The sequence below is a fragment of the Cetorhinus maximus genome, chromosome 6 (genome assembly GCF_964194155.1).
Source record: "Cetorhinus maximus chromosome 6, sCetMax3.hap1.1, whole genome shotgun sequence".
In the NCBI taxonomy this organism is placed as follows: Eukaryota; Metazoa; Chordata; class Chondrichthyes; order Lamniformes; family Cetorhinidae; genus Cetorhinus; species Cetorhinus maximus.
In genome coordinates, this window is record NC_135884.1 from 59,182,100 (window position 1) to 59,203,470 (window position 21,371).

A 21,371-nucleotide genomic window follows, 5' to 3' on the forward strand; every position below is an offset into this window, starting at 1 on the left:
CATAAATACAGCTTTGCGAACATCCTGAGGACATAAGAAGACAACAAGAGAGGGTCAGGCACTTTCCATAATGACGATAAATTAAAAGAGAAAAATCACCCAGGACTGCCCTCTAACTATCACTTCAGAGCAGGTGGGAAAGCTATGTGAGTCTTAGCTGAGTACAGCATGTAGGCCAAAACAAAGGGTAGAAAGGGGGGATGTAATTTATGCAGAGAGGACTTAGGAGTGCAGTATGGTGCAGGCAGTTTGATGCTACCCTTTTACTTTTGGGGCTTGGGTTCAAGTACAGCCGAGACTAATTGAATAGAAATCATTCCTTTCAGTAAGGGCCCCAAACAAAATAAGCTTTAGCAGTCTTAATGCAATTCCTAGTGTGTGCAAGTCCATGACACAAAGCTATACCTACTTTGGGATCAGTTAGCCCAAAATTAGCTACCTTTTGGAACCTGTGGGAAGTGGAAAAATTATTTTGTACAGTATGGGGGGCACTTTCAAAGTTGGTGATGAGACAGACACATTGTTGGGGATGTGCGGAGGAAGCAGAAATCTGCACCTTTGAATCCTTGCTGTTGACAAGTGATGATGTCAGAAAAATTATTGATTGTGCTATCCACTACTGAGATCACTCACCTTAATGGGTGCAAAATTAATTGATATAATTTAAATTGAAATGCAAAAATCTAGAACATCAGGCAAGAGAATTATACTTGCAGTTTGCATCATTGGTCTTGAAATGTTCAGATGACCATTCATAAACTAAGGTTTACCTTCAGTAAGTACAGGATACTTGCTGTATTCAAATGGAAAGTGATACTGACACCAGCGAAGAACAAGATGCAGATAAAGATCAGTATCTACTCGGGTAGATTGTAAACCTCTCGAATTATTCCCCCCTTTAAGGGAACCAAATGATCACAGAATAATTCTTCGAGTAACAGCAAAATCTAGCTACATCTTTTATAGTCTTTGAAAGGGCTCAGTAATTTATTCTGTAGATATTAATAACTATTTTACACTTTAGCCTTTTTTCTTGGTAAAATTTTGATGGTTTATTTTCTTTGCTAAATATCTGCTCTTCTCTAATTCTGACCTTTTAAGATTTTAATTGCTGCAGCATTGATGGCCACCCTTTCAGCTGCCTAAGCCCTCAGCTCTGGAATTCCCTAAATCTCTCCACTTCTCTGCCTTCTTTCCTCCTTTAAAGTGCACACCTCTTTGACCAAGCTTTTAGCTATATGCCCTACTATCATATTGCTTGGTGTAAAGTTTTGCTTAATAATGCTCCTCTGAAGCACATATGGATATTTTGATATGTTATAAGTGCCATATAAATACAAGTTGTTAATATTCATTCTGCATCTTACAATGTTTACTATTGTGAACTCTCCTCGTGGCACAGCTAGTTGCAACCATTCAGTCTAGGAAGGACAGGCTTGATCTCTGGTTTGTGCTGTTATAAATAAGTTGGCAATAAAGGGTTATAATTAGCCTTGGTGCTTGAGACTAGGGGAGGGAGAGGAGTCAACTAAAGTTCCTGCTCAATATTCTTATCCAGTAAACTCAAATGCATGGATGTTGAGTTAAGGACAGGATTGGACTTGACTGTGACGCAAATTGTGGTGGAATGGTTTACTGGTGCACAACTGTATTTGTAAAATTGTCAAGTGGCAACGTATCAGAGAGTGATTAACAGCGAGTTTACACCTTCAGTGTAGAAGGGAAGCAAATTAGCAGAAATGGGAAGCAATAGAATATTTGCTATGATATTGATGAAATAAATTTTCCACTGTTGTTTGTAGAAATCATTCTCTGCTCTCCCTAACCTCAGAGCAAAAACCTGCATACCTATTCAAGCAATTCCACTGGCAGCATCTGAGGATTGAATACTGAAATGACACACTGAATTCACACAGGCTTTGAACTGAAAATAAAATAACATTTAAAATTAAACTTCAGAAAATGAATCATTTTCGGATCAAATAATTGAATCCTGAAGCAGCTTTTGTTGGGACTAACATTTGCACTAGCTTACCTGCCGAGTTATAGCTCATAATCAAATTTCTGTTTACCAACTCAGTATTTAGCATTTCATATGTCCTTTGTCTTTGCACACCGGGGTCCAGATTTTCCTGTGGGCTTGGGAAAACTCAACCTGAACACTTTTGCGCCTTCTGAAATGTGCATCCGACATGTATGACTTCGCCCAGGACTTTTGTCTTTCCACACGGTTCGGGTTCGCAGTGCATTTTGTGAGCCGCAATGAAGGTCGTGAGGATTTTGGATGCAGCGATGGGTTGGTTAGAAGTTCTCCAACACAGCAATCCAGCTTCCAACATAGTTTAAAGGCTCCCTAAATCTCACCCCTCACACACCTCATGCCCCCCATCCAGTGCCCCATGCCCCCTCAAATCACCCATGCCACACCATGTCTCCTCAGATCACCCATTTCCCATCAGATCGCCCATTCCACCTCATGTTCCCTCACCCTCACCAATTCTCCATGTGCCTCATGCATCATACATAGCCACTCCATGATGTACAGTCCTCAGAAGCCATGCAATAGCAATGGGAATTATTTTAAAATCATTGGAAAGAAATTAAACCTCAAACAATCTAATAAAATGCTGAATTCAAGCACTCTATCATTGATGCAGGACTGAAAAAAAATAACCACACTGGTGCAGAAAAAAATTCTTTAAGTGCCTTTTGGGTTTGTAAGCAAATAAGAAGCCACATACGAACACACAAATTAGGAGCAGGAGTAGGCCATTGGGCCCTTGAGCCTGCTCTGCCATTCAGTAAGATCATGACTAATTTGTGGCCTCAACACCATCATCCTGATAGATTCTTCACTAACAAGGGAATCCAAGACTACCTACCTCTGCCTTAAAAATATTCAATGACTGTGCTGCTACCACTCTCTGAGGAAGAGAGTTCCACAAACTTGATCTAGAATTCTTGGCCTAGAATTGAAGTGGCCATTTATTAGTAGCTAAAGGCTAGTGCATTGGAACAAAAAGTAACCAAAAAGGCCAGTGAAATGCTGGTCTTTATCCAAAGAGAGTGGGAAAAGTGAGAAGGTGATGCTTCAGTTATTCAGAGCTTTGGTCAGATCCCATGTGAAGTGCTATTTTGGTCACTAAACCTAAGGATAGATGTAAATTTGGTTGTAATCCCTTAATTGAGGAGTAATCTAATCAAGATATTAAAAATGATAGTGATTTGATAGGAGAGATACAGAGGTATTTTTCATATGGAAACTGAAATGCATGCAAAGAATAAGTAGCATCATTTAAGGGGCATAGTCCTATATTCTTCTCAAAGGCATATTCTGTTATTACAGGCTCTTAAAAATTTCAGTTGTTCTTGGATCAATAGACCACCTGCTGAGCTAAAGCCAATATTAGCTTTTGAAACCCAGCTAAGCATTCATAATGGCTACAGCTATCATAATAAACACTTCCAGCTACATTGCCAGAAACTGACAGGACAGAATGGTGTCCTAATTCCATTTCAAAGTAGATTGCCTGCCAGTCAATGGAGAGGAGCAGATGCAGAGATTTTTTTTTTACTTTCAAAAGCAGGGTCTTTTTTTTAACACAGAGTAGTCCATTGATTTAAATCACAGCACAAAATATATCAGCAGAGGCTGACAGGATTTTTTTTTACATGTTTTTCCAAATTATGGCACTTTCTTCAATGGAATAAGTACTGTAATGCATGACAACACTTACGCAGTGGTAGTGAAGGTAAGGGTCAACTTAACTTTGAAGGGCAGATGAATCACTGCATTAAAAACACATCTACATTACAATACAGCATACAATAACAATATTTGAAGCTGTAAAAACATTTTGCACTTACTTTACAGAATGTTCCCAGCTCCTCAGCAGGCTTCCCCAGTGGTCACAAATTCTCCAAGGAGCTGCTTTTGTTTTTAAGGGCATTTATATGCCACACCATATTAAAATTGTGCGCAGGAGGAAATACAATTTTCCTATGTCCATACAAAGGGGACCTGGACCCTCGAGGAAGGTCTGTGTGTGTGTTTTGCACCAAAGGCCTCCCCAACCGTGCAAAGGCCACAGGAAAATGGAGCTTCGGAAGGCAGAGGAAAATTGTTTTTCAGCCAAAAAATAAGTTCAGTGTTTTGTGATCCAATTCATATCTCCAATGGGAGACTAAATCATTGTCACATTATCTAAAGCTGCTTTATAACATGTCAGGAGCTTATGCACATTATTTAGTTTTCTGTTGAAAGTTTTGGGGAGTCGGGGGAGGTGGGGGTGGTGGTGGGGGCGGTGGTGGGGGCGTGGTTGTTGCTAATGGATTTGTGTAATATTTCAGTGGAGCAGATCAAGCACCCGGCTCAATGTTAGCTTAGAAAGGCTCCCCTGGTCATTTTGGGTTGCTATGGAGTAATATACTGTTTCTTAGCTATAATCCCAGCCTTCCTGGTTCAGGGACAATGAGTGCCTGGTTGTTCAATAATTTGTAATTTGGTATGTTCGCAAGTGGACTTTTGTTCATGTTGTACCCTATTGTAAGTCACTTAAAATAACTCCCTAAAGTTTCCCATATGTAAGCAAGTCAATCTACCTCGCGGAGGCTGAGCGTCAACTCGCAGACACTTCCTCCTACCTCTCCCTGGACCACGACCCCACCACTGAACATCAAGCCATTGTTTCCAGGACTGTCACTGACCTCATCTCCTCTGGATATCTTCCTCCCACAGCTTCCAACCTGATAGTTGCCCAACCTCGGACGGCCCGCTTCTACCTCCTACCCAAAATCCACAAACAGGACTGTCCCGGCAGACCGATCGTGTCAGCCTGTTCCTGCCCCACGGAACTCATTTCTCGTTATCTTGACTCCCTTCTCTCTCCCCTTGTCCACTCCCTTCCCACCTACATCCGTGATTCCTCTGACACCTTATGTCACATCAACAATTTCCAGTTCCCTGGCCCCAACCGCTTCCTCTTCACCATGGACGTCCAATCCCTCTAAACCTCCATCCCCCACCAGGATGGTCTGAGGGCCCTTAGCTTCTTCCTTGAACAGAGGCCCGAACAATCCCCATCCACCACTACCCTCCTCCGTCTGGCTGAACTTGTTCTCACACTGAACAGTTTCTCCTTTAACTCCTCTCACTTCCTCCAAATAAAAGGTGTGGCTATGGGTACCCGCATGGGCCCCAGCTATGCCTGTCTCTTTATGGGGTATGTGGAACATTCCTTGTTCCAGTCCTACTCCGGCCCCCTCCCACAACTCTTTCTCTGGTACATCGATGATTACTTCGGTGCGGCTTCATGCTCTCATCTGGACTTGGAAAAATTTATTAATTTTGCTTCCAATCTCCACCCCTCCATCATTTTCACATGGTCCATCTCTGACACTTCCCTTCCTTTCCTTGACCTCTCTGTCTCAATTTCTGATGATAGACTGTCCACCAATATCCATTACAAGCCTACCGACTCCCACAGCTACCTCAACTACAGCTCCTCACACCCCGCCTCCTGTAAGGACTCCATCCCATTCTCTCAGTTCCTTCGCCTCCGTCGCATCTGTTCTGACGACGCTACCTTCAAAAACAGTTCCTCTGACATGTCCTCCTTCTTCCTTAACCGAGGTTTTCCACCCACGGTCGTTGACAGGGCCCTCAACCGTGTCCGGCCCATCTCCCGCGCATCCGCCCTCACGCCTTCTCCTCCCTCCCAGAAACATGATAGGGTCCCCCTTGTCCTCACTTATCACCCCACCAGCCTCCGCATTCAAAGGATCATCCAATGCCATTTCTGCCAACTCCAGCATGATGCCACCACCAAACACATCTTCCCTTCACCCCCCCTGGCGGCATTCCGTAGGGATCGTTCCCTCCGGGACACCCTGGTCCACTCCTCCATCACCCCCTGCTCCTCAACCCCCACCTATGGCACCTCCCCATGCCCACGCAGAAGATGCAACACCTGCCCCTTCACTTCCTCTCTCCTCACCGTCCGAGCGCCCAAACACTCTTTTCAAGTGAAGCAGCATTTCACTTGCATTTCCCCTAACTTAGTCTACTGCATTCGTTGCTCCCAATGCGGTCTCCTCTACATTGGAGAGACCAAACGCAAACTGGTCGACCGCTTTGCAGAACACCTTCGGTCTGTCCGCAAGAAAGACCCAAACCTCCCTCTCGCTTGCCATTTTAACACTCCACCCTGTTCTCTTGCCCACATGTCTGTCCTTGGCTTGCTGCATTGTTCCAGTGAAGCCCAACGCAAACTGGAGGAACAGCACCTCATCTGCCGACTAGGCACTTTACAGCCTTCCGGGCTGAATATTGAATTCAACAACTTTAGATCTTAAACTCCCTCCCCCCATCCCCACCCCGTTTCTTCCCCCTCCCTTTTGTTTTTTTCAATAATTTATATAGATTTTTCTTTTCCCACCTATTTCCATTATTTTTAAATCTACAACTAATACCTTGTCAGTCTTTCCACCCCACCCCCACTAAAGCTGTACCTTGAGTGCCTGCCATCCATTCTTAATTAGCACATTTTCTTAGATAATATCACCACCTTCAACACCTCTTTGATCCTTTTGTCTGTGACATCTTTTGATTATCTGCCCCTATCACTGCTTGCTTGTCCCTACAACCACCCCACCCTCAACTTCTCTCCACCCCCCCTCGTCCCCCACCTTAAACCAGCTTATATTTCACCCCTCTCCAACTATACTCAGTTCTGTTGAAGGGTCATGAGGACTCGAAACGTTGACTCTTTTCTTCTCTGCCGATGCTGCCAGACCTGCTGAGTTTTTCCAGGTAATTCTGTTTTTGTTTTCAATTTCATATACTTCAGTGTGATACTGAACTATATTGGCCAGAATAGGAAAAACAATATTAACTACAAAATAATTTCTCAAAATCTTAAGGTTCCAGCTTTGATCACTGGTTTGCATGGAGTTAACTGATTTCAGCAGTGAATAAGTTACGATAGGCCTCAGGATCTCTTTCTCTGCAGCTCCCATTGCTGATTGTTGACCAAAGACTTATTGAGAAATGTGTATTAATTAGGGTTAGGATTTGCCTCAACTGTGACATTCTCCACAATTGAATATCACACCTGTGATGTTTATCTCAGGTCACAAATAAAAAATGAGCACTTGGGTAATGTTATAAGATTTTGTTGGCATTTAGTATTACATCACTGTTTTCAAGTAAGGCGGAGAGGATTTATATAAAAAAAAGATGAGGCAGCTACACAGTTGCCCATTACTATACAATGAATAGTTGGTGATAAGATGGTGAATTTTCAGGCTGTGGATACATGGATACATTTTTCATATTTTCAGCTGGTTATTGCACTTATCAAGTAAATGCCTCTTGTGGACTTTTATTGGCAGAAATACGCCACTTTTGTAGATCGCATATTGAAGGTTGCCAAAATTGTGCAGTCTAAATTATGGTTTGCAGCATAGATATTGTAAGCTTAATGTTGAGTTGTTGACGTAATTGTGTCCATGTATGTGCTGCTTTCTCATTTAAGCAGGCTTGCTTTACCACTTCTCAGTATTCTGTGAAGATGTATTAACTTCAAATTTTGATAATCCATTGCCTGTGAAAGGACTGATTGAAATGTCCATTTCCCCCACTCCGAACTGGGTTCTTTCCTTTTTGATAAATGACCAGTGAGATTTGTACCTGCTCTCAGGCACAATAGTCACATTTTCTCTTTTGGAGAGATAAATTATAGCTGCCTTTATGTCAATGGCAATGCATTTCACTTTTGACTTCTCTCATCCATTGCCTTACTGAAATAGCAACTTATTTTGTCCGTTTTCTGATATTCTCCATGACTAGTCCTCCTGTATTTTCTCTTTGAAAAATTCAAACATTTGTAGTTGGATTTTTATTAGCATGGCACAACGCGCTTAAGCTGGAATTCATTATATTAAAATGAGGTAGAATACTGATAGTGAGCAATCATGTTTGCATATATGGCAAGGTCCAGTTCTAAGCTGTGTTATTAAAAGATGACTGAGCAGAAACTAGAAATGGCCAAAGCATTGAGGGGAACTTCTTATGTAGCATCCGTTATCTAATTTTGAGTTACTTTGCGGGGGGGCTTCAATTAGGTTTTCCTGCCTATCCTTTTCTGCCTGAAGTTGCAGTTGTAATGGAGTTCCCAGAAGTAAGTGGAGAAGGTATAACAATATTTGGTGGATTTTGCTTGATTGCTCGTAGACACCATTCCAATAGATTGTATGTCATGTTTGTAATTTTCTTCAAAAGCAAAATTCCATCCAACTAAATTATGAGATTTGACCATTTCATCTAAATTATAAAATTTAGCTGCATATTTTGTGTCCCATATTCATTGAGTGATGGAGATTACACTAGTGCAAAATATGCTATGAGTAAACAACAAACATTCAAATAAAGGAAAGTGGACCACCATTTGCCTGAAAGGGTGGAAAATGCAGAAACTCATGGCATTTATAAAGAACGCTAGGGTATCCACTTGAGGTTCTTCAACTTACAGGGCTATGGACCAAGAACTGGAAAGTGGAATTAGATTAGCATAGCCCTTTTTCAGCCAGGACAGACATGATGGCCTCCTTCTGTGCCATAAATCTTTATATGTTTCAAAAGGGTTAAATTAAAATGTACCTGGGCTCCATTGGTACAGAAATCAATACTATTGTAGCAGCCTGGGGTCAAGATCAATTTGACTGCAAACAACAGGTTGCTGAACATGAATTATAGAAAATTTCATGTTTTGCAGTACTGTATAAATATGTGATATTTAAGTGTGATGTCAGCATGTATAACAGAAGATACTTTCTAATTTTTTTCCTAACAAGATAGCAATATACCACAGGATAAAGTAGTAAAGGTAACCAGACACACCTTCCATGATAGTTATATTACCAACAAGGACCTTAACAGTTCCTCAAGTGAAACTGATTTTACATCAGCAACATTTAAAAAAATGAAATATATTGGCAATAGAATTTCCTGATAATCAACTCCACTTTATTCTTCAATAAATTTTCAGAGGTTGGAATTATTTAGTCTTTATTATGAACATCATTGCACATTGACAGTATGATGCCCATTAACTCTCAGCATCTGCATGGGAGGTTGCTGCCAACATTAAAACACATCAAAACTAGCACTGACCTCAAAGCATTTGCAGCGTGCAATTTAAAAATACCTCAGCAGGGAATTCAAGTTGCCATCCAATAGAGGGTTTTAATCAGCTTCTTTTCTCTGGTATCAACTGTCTCCTTAAACACCTCTTCACTGTCACCACCACAAGGTGCAATCCAAGGCTCAATGATGACGCTCTTGCCTCTGGGTTCGAGCTCCACTCCAGAGATTTGAACACATAATCCAAGCTGATACTTTAGTGGAGTACTGAGGGTGTGTTGCACTGTCGGAGTTTCTGCCTTTCAGAAGAGACATTAAACAAACAAAAGGCCTGTCTACCCCCCGCCACCCCCTGGATAGATGTAAAAGATCCCATGACATTATAGAAAGAGCAACAGGGAAGATCTTCCAGTGTCCTGGCCAATAATTGTCCTTCAAACAACACAATTTAAACAGATTATCTGGTCACTGACATATTGCCGTTTGCAGGATTTAGCTCTGAGCAAATTTGCTGCTGTGTTTCCTACATTACAACTGTGGCTACACTTCAAAAGTACTTAATTGTCTGCAAAGTACTTAATTGTTTGTAATGTCCTGAGGTCATGAAAATATATATAAATGCAAGTCTTTCTTTCTTGCTCCACCAACAAGTGCAAGAAGCTAAAACAAAATACTGCGAATGCTGGAAGTCTGAAATAAAACAGAAAATGCTGGAAGAGCTCAGCAGGTCTGACAGCATCTGTGGAGAGAGAAGCAGAGTTAACTTTTCGAGTCTGTATGACTCTTCTTCAGAGCTCTAAAGAAGAGTCATACAGACTCGAAATGTTAACTCGTTCTCTCTCCACAGATGCTGTCAGACCTGCTGAGTTTTTCCAGCATTTTCTGTTTTTAGTGCAAGAAGCTCATGGACTTCTCTGTTTAGAAGATTAAGATCATCTGTTCAGCCACCTCTTCTACATCCTTCCCTTTCCATCATACCAATCTTTCCTTTGAGCTGATATCTATCCCTAGCTTTACTCACCTACCCTGATCTCTCCTTCTCTGGCTTGGTGTCATTTTTTTGTATTGCCAACTCTTGTTGAGTGCTTTGGGAATTTTTGCTGCATTAAAGGTGCTTTATATATGCAAGTTATTGTTGTTATTATTTCTGACCTATCTCCCTCATGCCTTCTCTGAGCTGATCTTGTCCATGAGATCCACCTCTTGCTCCCACTAAGTTCTACTCCTTCATTATCTCTCTTGATCCCTCAACTGTTTTTATTTTGTCAGACAGCTTGTGTGAAATTCAGTCTTGGGTGAGCTGCAATTTCTTCAAATAAAACATTGATAAGATGAAAACCATTGTGTTTGGCACCTGCCACAATTGTTGTACCCTTCCCACTGATTTCAGCCTCTCCTTAGCCACTGTCTTTATGTTGAACCAAGTAGTTTGCAATCTTGAAATATTATTTTAGCCCATACTGAGCTTTGACGCTTTTGTCGTCTCCATCACAAAGATGACCCGCTTCCACATCTATAACATTGTCTGCTTCTAGCCCTACCTCAGCCTATCTGCTGCTGGAATACTTATCCATGCCTTTGTCACCCCTGATGCTTTTCTGGCTGACTTCCAATTCACAACATTCCATGAATTTCAGCTTATCCAAAACTTTGCTACCTGCACATCCAATGCTGCTCTTCCCACATGCCCATCCCCCCAATCCTTGTCAATGTCTCCAGTTTATAATTTTCATCCTCATATGCCAACCCCTTCCAATTTCTGCAACCTCCTCCAGCCCTACAACTTTTTCCCAGAACTCAACATTCCTCCGTGCCTGGCCTCATGTCCATCCTCCCCTCCCTTCTCTTCACCATCGATGGTTATGTCTTCAACTAATTCCTCCTTAACTTCTCTGCCTCCCCACCTCTTTCCTCCTTTAAAACCCTCCTTAAAACCCATCTCCCTTATCTAGCTTTTTGTAATCTCTCCTAATAGCTCATTCTTTCGCTCAGTGTCCATTTTTGTCTGATTACACTTCTGTGAAGTAAATTTGAAGTTTCTTTCCATTAAAGGTGCTTTCTATTAATGCAAGTTGTGGTTCTATAAAGAATAATGGATACTTGAGAGTAAACTGCATGCAGCAGTCTAAACTTGGAAACCTAACAACTGTTATAAAATCTCAAGTAGTTTATCACTGTTTATCGTATGATCTATCCCTCACTTAGAGTGTAACTTTTAACGCTACTGGATAACTGTTATTATATCAATAGAACCAACTGAGCCTCTTGACTAAACTCTAGTTTTTAAGTCACTGAGATATCCATTATTATCCTCAATGGCAAATGTTAGCAGAGGAGGAAAAAAATTATTCTAGTATTTGAAACACAGTGGGTGCAAGGAATCTTATTCAGTAATTAATTTAAAACTGTCAACAATACAAAAACATACCAGAAACAGCATTGAATACAGGCAGCAAAGTTTCGGATGAGCTGAAGTTAATGGAAAGTGGTGAAAGGGAGCATTGGAAGTGACAAAGGCATAGATAAGGATTCCAGGAGCTGATGGGTGGAGGATCGAATAACTGGAGAAATTAATGGGACGAAAAGCTTGAATATTTCCTGAGTCAACCCCTGAGGATTCTATGAGAGGTGGATACAGAGATAATGGATGCATTTGTTTTGAACTTGCAAAAATCCCTAGCTTCTGGAATGGTCCCAGTGGATTGAAAGGTAGCAAATGTAACACTGCTATTCAAGAAAGGAGTGAGAGAGAAAACGAGGAACTACAGGCCTATTAGACTGACATCAGTTGTTGAGAAAATGCTAGTGAGGAACTATTAAATGTTGGTGTTCAGAGGGATATGAGTGTCCTTGTGTTGAGGGTCATAGGGGACAGGCAGGAAAGTGGAGTTATGGATGTAATCAGATCAGCCATGATCTTATTGAATGGCACAGCAGGATCAAGGGGCCAAATGGCCCACTCCTACTTCTTGTGTTCTTATATTGAATCTTGCATCGAATTACATAGAATTTACAGTGCAGAAGCAGGCCACTCAGCCCAAATGATCTATGCTAGTATTTATGATTGACCGCCTCCTTCCACCCTACTTTATCTCACTTGATCAATAAATCCTTTTATTGCTTTAACTATGTCTTTGGATCCAAGACTACATAATGCAGCTAAGTGGAAGCTATGATAATGAAAGAGTCTTACACTAGATTTGGCCCTCTTATCCCAGTGGCAGATTTGCAAACCCACGTATTTCACAAGTCCCAGGGCTGACTCCTTCACACAGTGAACATTTGTTCATCTGAGGCAGTTGTTAAATCATTTTGACACCATGCAAAGGTGCACATATAATCAATGTGCCTGAAGATGGATTTGGCAGAAGATGATAAAACTTGATGAAATTCACTACTTAAGATATTCTTGATCACTGTCCTCGCTACAACAATGACTCAGAACTGATGTACTGCCAGTGTGGGATTTGGTGGTGACTGTGATTATTCTGTTGATTTTGTTGGTACTTTGCTGATTTATGCACACTGCCTACTTCATGAGAGTGCTTCTCAAAAATCGTGATCGATTTATGATTCAAGATTATTTTAGCCTTTCCCTTTGTTTCCTCTTTCATTTCCATCAACATTGTCAAAAGACAACCACTGTCACCATTTTTATTTTATTAAGCATGAAGTCTGAGACATTGTTCATGTTTCATATCGTGATTCACTATAAGACAGTCATTTTTTTTCTGTCTCCCTTCAAAAGTAATCATCAGAAAATGTCTCATTTTTCAGGGGAAAAAATGCCCGAAACACTTTTTATCAATTTGTGCTGAAAATGTACACAGTCAAGCACTGATGCCCACTGCTGTTGCTGGGTACTGCTCTCTCTCATTTGTAATGAGTCACCATGTGATTCATAATGTGCTTCATTAAATTTGCACAAAATCATTTTTTGCAACCTGTGATAGCACATGAAAAAGAGATTGCACACATGGTAAGCCTGCAGTTAATAGGGTATAATTTGTCCACTGTCGTGCTTGCTCTAGAAAAAGGAACTATCCTCTGAGTCACTGCAGCTGTCTGTATTGGGTTATTTCTTTTTATGTCACTACAGGAATCACTTGAACACCTGTCTACATTGTATTAAATAGAATCTGCCACTTTTGAATAAAACCTGACATTCCTAACACAACAGACTTGGAGACTAACAGTCTACCCACAGTTATCACAGGTATGAGCATCCTGCACCACCTTCTCAGTAAAATAACCTGCCCCTGCCCCTGCCCCCATTAACCTTTAACAACTAAGCATTAAATAGAATAGGATGCAAGATTATATAATTTCAGAATCCTCAAACAAGTCATGGGCAAAGTTATGGCACCAACTTTACATTGGTAAGTGGCTAAATTGCTATTGAACTAGAGCTATTCTGGTCCTTAAATCAAGGACAACCAAGCCACCAAGCTTATTGTCGGGCTGCCTTCAAAAAGTGGATTATGTATTCCTCCATTTTACCAGAGACAGTCCCAAACTTCGCATTTGCAACTACATATGTATACATGTATATATTTATAAAGCACTTTTGTTTTTGATATTTTTAGTAGAATGTCAAGAAAATACATTCACATACATACACATGTTGGTTGTGGAAGAAGTGCATTGATAGGTTTGAGATTCTTGGCTTGACTGTGCTTGCATGTCAGAGGGTTGAAGTAATTAGTTTGGTCTTGGTTTCTGTGCAGTAGGCACATGGAGGAGAACATCTGCACTGTTTTGCAAGTTACCCTGTGTATGGGAGCATGACAGAATATGTGTAAGAGTTTGACCATTTTCTAGCAGTCACATATGGAGGGATGAAACTGGTGGCGTTTATGTTTGGTATGATATGCTGCGTACAGTGTTGAGCTGGTCATTCAGCTAAAGGTGATGGTGCCTAGGGTCTGACTCCAAGCCTTTTATGCATTCTCTTCCCTTAATATTTGAGTAAGGTCTCACTCTCAGGCTTTCTGTTCTGCCTTCTGTTAGGTGCAAGACTCTGAACTCACCTGAAATTAATGTTATTGAGAGTGCCCAATTATGCAAGGTTTGGGGACAGCTATTAGATCCAGTGAGATCTTCAGAGAACCACAAGGCCTGTGGTTCTCTGAAGATCTCACTGGATCTAATAGCTGTCCCCAAACCTTGCATAAGGACAGGCCGTCTCTAGGCTGATCACTTTCTTGGAGAAAAATCATGTGTTTGTTGTGTGGACATATTCTTTACAGAGAAGGCTGACTCTCTACTGTTCTGTTCTGAGAGTTTGTGAATGTTCAGCTCTGTGGGGTGGAAAGGGAGTGACCTGCTTCTGTTCCCAGCCAGAGGTGTTTCAGGGAGCAGTTCATAATTATTTAGGTTCAGGTTGCCCAGTAGAGCTGGCAGAAATTCAAGAGGCCTCTTATTTCCCCCTCTTATTTTTAGAGTTTGCAAAGTATTTGAGTCCTCATTTCCGAACTGGAGGGACTTGGAGATGGGACTGTCCAGGCCATTTGTTTGGTGGGGTGGCAACTTAATGAACAGCATCGGAAGTAGCTAGAGGAGGATGATGTGAATTTTATTGACCGCACCCATGATTGTTATGACAAACAATTTCACCAAGTTAGCCCTGTGTAAATGCTCTTTGGGCTGGGTTAGATTATGTTCACAGTTCCTTTTCTCCAGGGTGGCAGAGTTTCCGTGACAAGCAAGCAAAAGTATATAAAAGATAGGAATAAAACCAGAAAATTCTGGAAAATCTCAGCAGGTCTGACATCTGTGGAGAGAGAAATAAAATTAACATTTCCAGTCCACATGATCCTTCTTCAAAGCTCTGAAGAAGGGTCACAGGGACTCTAAAAGTTAACTCTGTTTCTCTCTCCACAGATGCAAACAGACCTGCTGAGTTTTTCCAGAATTTTCTGGTTTTATTTCAGATTTCCAGCATCCGCAGTATTTTGCCTTTATTTATATAAAAGGTAGGATTGGGACATCCCTGTCTGGTCCTGTTCTGAATTGGAACACTGGGGTAGCTGTGAGAATTGATGCGGGGTCACCGCAGGATTGTAAATAAGCAATCTTTCTTTCAAGTGCATTTGCCAGCTTTGCTAATGAAAAGTACCTAGTTGCAAACCACACCAATTCTGTGTTGTCACTCTGGTTATTTAGTGTCCAAAATGAGAGAGGATAAAAACACCCTTAAATCAATAGACTTGAGTGCATTTAGTAGGCGTTGTGTAATCCATCATCTTAAATTGTCCTCAGCATTAGTGACAGACATGTAACTACCAGTCCCATGGCACAAAATACTCTCTCTAGGCAAAGTCAACATTGATTATTGTGACTCTCCAAATGGACAAAGTACAAAAATTGCAGACACACTTGACTGAAACCCTAGTATCAAGAGTGTCACTCCCTATACTTAGAAAACACTTAAAAGTGCGACAAATGAGAAATAAAAGATATATTCGAGACCCAGAGGATACACTGTTGTGTAACCATTCACACATTCCTGGGTTGTTGGCAATTTATGAATCAGTGTTTGATCCAGAAAACCTAGGAAGCAGCAGAGATTAAGCTTTTATCTATTGTAACCTTAAAGGATAAAAGACAGAGGCAGTGAGCGAGGCAGAATGATATCACCCACTATGAAAAGTTAGCACTGGTGGGTTCAGCAATACTGACTTGTAAAGCAAATCTAGGCCTGTATCAAGGGAAAAGTTTGCTTATTTTATTATTTTTGACATTATGCGGAGCAATAGGAAAAAGATGGAACTTGCTGTGAAAATAGCAGTCAGTTTAGACATTGCTTTCCAAGTAAAATAAACCAATGATTTACAGTTGGTCTCTTTTGACTGGAATTCTAATCAGAAAAGCAAAATACTGCAGATGCTATAAATCTTAAGATAAAAACAGAAAATGCTGCAAATACTCAGCAGGCCTGACAGCATCTGTGGAGAGAGTAACAGAGTTAACTTTTTAGACTTTTCATCAGATCTGCTGAATATTTCCAGCATATTCTATCTTTTCTCTCTTTATATTAGAGTTCTCATCAGTCTGCCTTGTAGCGGATGCGGCAAATGTGTAAGTCATATGCAAGATCATCGCATACAGTATAAATAATGAGTGCTCTTGTTATGGATCCCAGGGCACCTTAACTTGTCATTAATTATTTGATACTGATGCAAGAGCCGCTTCTGGGAATGACTTATGATACTAAAGCTCAGAGCATATCCAGTACAAACCAGAAAATAGTTGCAAAGCCATAAAATTTATAGTTAATGCAGAAGTACATATTATATTGCACCAGTTCACACCATCCTTTGTATTTGTTTTTCTTGTCCATGTAGAAAAAAGAATGGCTTTGCCTGAACTGTCAGACCCAACGACTGATGTCTGGAAATTTGGGAGATGCACCACTTCCTGTCTCACCATCTGCATCAAAGCAACAGCCAACAATGTCACCACACCATCAAGGGCAAACAGGTGCCAGTGTGCAACAAAGGAAAAGGGTTAGCCAACAGCAAGCTGGCCCTGTCCAGCAACAAAAGGTCCCTTTAGCACCAGATCAGCAATTCTCTAAACAAAAAGGACCACCAGCTCCTAAACCAGGACAGCCCATGCCAACAAAACAACAAGGCCCGTTGAATGGTGATAAGCTGCATCCTCAGCAAACACATCCTGGGCAAAGTGAGGCCCAACAGCTGCCCCAGAATGCAATCCAAAACAGATCACAGTCAGCAAAAGAGAAGTCAAAACCTGCAGTGCAGAGCGCCACAGTACCTGTACCATCAAAAGCAATCAGCGCAGGCAAAAAAGTTGACTCTTCTTCAAAGGAGACCTCCCAAGCTGTTGAACTACAGAAAGCAAAAATTCAAGAGGTAAGCCACTTAAATGCATGTCATGACAAAGAATAAAAATTATTTAAAATTAAGTTGAATTATTTTATGACTGTGGAAATGCCATCTGTCAAGAATGAATATGTCAGTTTCAAGGTCAGAGAAATGTATTGTAGAGGGGTCAATGGAGGAAAACCAATTGTTGAGCAATTCCCCTTCATGGTGACAACTTCTCCCTTCAAATGAAAATCTGAGGAGCTCATATAATTTTTTGAGATTTGTCTCCAAGATTGAAATAATACAGCTGACTGTCTCAGCCTCCTTGTAGGATCATGCATCACAGATGGAGGTCATTTGGCCCATTATGCCTGTGCTGGCTCTTTGAAGTAGCTATTAAATTTTTCCAATATCCTCCTCTTTCCACATAGCTCTCCAGAAAACTCTTTTTTTCCCAGAAATATCCATTTCCCTTTCAAAAGTTACTATTGAATTTGTTTCTAACACCCTTTTTGATAGTGCATTGCATATCATCATAACTCATGTAAAAGAAAATTCTCATCATCTCCTTTCTGGTTCTTCTGCTAATTATCTTAAATCTGTAACCCCCCTGACAATGGAAGGAGTTTCTCCTCGTTAACTCAATCAAAATTCTTCATACTTTTGATCATATCTGTTAAATTTACCCTTACTTTTCTAAGAAGAACAATCCCAGCTTCTTTACTCTGTCCACCTAAGCAACTTCCCTCATCTCTTGTATCATTCCAGCAAATCTTCGATGTGCTTTTAATATCAGTCCTAAAATATGGTACCTAGAACTGGCACATGCACCAGTTGAGGCCTAATCTGTCCATTGCACCCAACTCCCAGATGCTTCCTTCATCTAAATCGTTCCCATATCCTATTGACAAACCCCTCATCCTGTAATTTTTCTCCATTTCCTCACCAGCCTTCACAAAACTAAGATTTCCTACAAGATCCATTTCTTGTTAACGGCTTCCTTGACATTGACATTGTTGCTAGTCCTTCAAAACTGCAGGCATCAACCCCATCCTCAAAGTCTATACTCGACCCCACTATCTTCTGCAACTTCTATTCATCTTTAACCTCCCTTTCCTTTCTTTATATTGAAGATAACATTACTAACCATCGCCATGCTTACCTGTCCTGCTTTTCTCTCTCAGAATGTTTTCAGTTGGGTTTCAAACTATATGCAGTACCCAAACAGCTCTTGCCAAAATCACCAATCTTAAAACTTACCAACATTCTTTGTGAGTATGACCATGCCTGCATATCGCCCCTGATCTCTCTGATTAATGTAACACAGTAAACCACTCCCTGAGGCAGAAATTCCAGCAACTGAAACAAGTCTGAAACCATCCTGTTGAACCTCAGCTCAATCCTGTTCTTGGCTGCTTGCTCAGCCTGAAATCTCATGTTTTCAGCCTCATGTGTTGTTCGATCCAAAGCTGAGATTCAGACTCCAAATCCTGTCCATCGCCAAGGTTGGTTAGGTCCAGTTCTTCAAAATCTTGCCTCATTCCCATGGTTAATTAAATCCTTATTCATCCTTTTGTCATGACAGGACCTTGCTTCCTGTCCTGCAGTAAGTTTATGTGTCCTTTAACCTTATCCTCACTGACAGGGTTGTTGGGCAATACGTTAAATTCAGAATTTTCGTTCTTGTTTACAGAGCCTTGTGTAATGTCACCCAACCCTAGCTCTGCAGTCTTGTGTGCAGCTCTATTTTCTTTGTTGTATGTACCAGTTTCCTGAGTTTTCATTTTTACTTGATGGTAGCTTTTTCATTTTACTTTCTGGATGCCTTTTATACCCATCAAGATGAGTTACAACAGTGTCAGGGAATGATATACCTTTTTCTCCTGGGCACTCCATGTCAATATTAAACAACCTCAGGATAAATACAACAGAGAGATTAACATTAAATTAAACTCCCTCAACTTTGTCCCCAGAAGTGACTCGATTCCATTCCACCACCGTGACAAATTTTGTATGTCTTTGAGGCCTCTGTAATAAATGCATTGTCAGTTTGGCATAAATTGGTTCCATAGTTTAGTGTTTCAGACTCAAATCACTGAAAATTGGTTGAGACTGTCTAAAACTATTTTCACTGAGGAATCATAGCAGAAAGATAAGCATCACTATCAATTTTCACTGGATTCAAATTCAGTTACTAGAAGTTAAAATAAAATCACAGTATAATGTCATTTATTATGTACATGCAGTTCCCACTTTCCATTAAGATTTGCACCCAAGCCTCGCTTATTATGAATTACTTGAGGGAAAAGTGCTAGATAGCTGTTTTATGGGTGGAATAGTCTTTTCCAGGTCCATTAATGAATGATCTAATCTTGAAAATAACAGAAATTCAAGGCACCTCTGTTCTTTCAGTTAAGCTGAGCAAAATCTTTATCAGTTATATATGAAAAATGGCAATGTATCTAATGGTTTTGTACCTGTCAGTGGTGCTGTGAACATATTTTTATGCCACTAATGTTACATGGCCAGCAATTGAACTCAAACTCTTCAAATTAATTTGAGCTGCAGTGCTTAACATTCACCCACAGGGTGCAATATTGCAGTAAATTTTTTGGAGAAAGGCAGACATCTTACTGAATATAGGTAAGTTGTACTTGCCTTCTGTTCCAGAGAAATCTGTTTCCCAGTCCCCATATCTTTCCTGCTCCTGATTGTGCTGTATGGTGGGAATAGCTCTTAGGGTCCACTGTAGTTGCCAGCCACTCTGTTTACTGACTGCATTGCTGCTGCTGTTGTGCTTCAACTCCAAGAGGATTTGTTGGGAAGTTGGCCATCACTGCTGGCCATTCTTAGTTGCCATCACTCTGTTGCTCACTGCTGTACCCAGCTATCCATCTCGCGCCTCACCAGTCCACCTTCTGATACTGCCTTCCAACTTCTGATCATGCTACATACTTTGAACCCTAATCTGTTTATTTTATTTATTACTTTTAGATTTTGCCTCTTGCCCATGATTACTTATTAGGAGTAACAGGCCTCACTCTTGGGGCTCCACTCTGCCTGTTTATGGCACATCTTCCATATAGTTGCTATCATTCACATATGTCCCTGCTCAGGTTTCACCCCCCCACCCACCCCCCCATGAGTATCACTCATGCCCTGTCCTTTTCACAGCCTATACTCAGGCTCCACTGTCAATTGTGGACCAGGGTTTTTTGCCCCTATTGTTCCCTGGGCTCTTGTCAGACTGGTGTGGTAATTGTATTTAGTATTGCATCATTATCAGCTCCTGCTCCTTCCTGCCTCTGATGTTTGCATGTTAAATGTGTCCACAATTACCCTCTTATATTTGCATGTAATTCTTTTTCCTATGACACCTGTCATTTTTAATAACGTTTTCCTATAAATGAAAAGTCAATGATACTGGAATAGTTTACAAGTACTGGTTTCAGTCTGCATGAGACTGCAGGCTCTATGGCACTGTGGAGCACTTTATTCATCATCTCCACCATGTTCCCTTTCTACTGTGCAAGGTGAGGTAGCCAAGTAAATAGTTTAGTTGAACTATTTTAATTTCTCCTATTTATATTTTCAATCATTTTAATATTTTCAACTCAGACTCTGATGGCAAACTATTACAGTGAAAATTTTGCAGCTTTTTTATTGTTAAAAAATTTGATTAGAATAAGTATAATTAGAACCAGGTTAGAATAACCTGTTTCAACTTGTGTTCAAACCCCTCATTATGGATTTCAGTGCATGATTAGCTTCACTGATACCAGCTTTAAGTCAATGGTCAGTAAATAAGCCTTTTTCTTTGTCTTTGGACATGTCTTTATTGAGTATGCGCTTTACTAATGCCAAGAGCATAAGTTTACATTAATTTATCTTTATTAAAATCCTTGACCTGTATATTAAATTCAGCCTGATACTTTTGAATGCTACCAACCTTACCCTTGTCAATTGGTCATACCAACAATTCTGGTCAAAGGTTATTCTACTGTTAGGAAATAGAGACAGTTTAAGTAAGTTATATTTGTATTTGTGAGTGTTAAAATGAATTTTTGCTTTAAAGTTTAAGTTTGATTTGTATTTCTGTATTTGTGTGTTAAGCAAAGATCAGAGGCAGGAATGAGCAGGAGCTGATAAAGATGTAATACTAAATACAATAGCCACACCAAATGAGCTTTAGTTTCACTTTAAAAGGTGCCTGCATTTCTAATGAGTTTTGTGGTTCCTAAAGAGAAGTTAAGCGAACAAGAGTAGAAAAAACTGTGCTGTTGCCTAGCAACTGGGATCCAGAGGGGCAGGCCACACACACACAGAAAAACTAAAGAGACAGCAATTTTGAGTTCAGTTTGAAGACAGCTGCCGAGCAGAAGGGACAGATAGCCAGT

General features: G+C 40.6%; 1 protein-coding gene across 1 annotated transcript in view; it reads left to right on the forward strand.

The window, feature by feature from the left end:
- Positions 1 to 21,371, forward strand: part of LOC144682282 (protein bassoon-like) — a 421,222-nt gene that overhangs the window by 281,971 nt on the left and 117,880 nt on the right. The window contains exon 4 of the mRNA XM_078544759.1: positions 16,489 to 17,019. Coding sequence (XP_078400885.1) covers positions 16,489 to 17,019 — 531 coding nt within the window. The remainder of the gene's footprint in view (positions 1 to 16,488; positions 17,020 to 21,371) is intronic.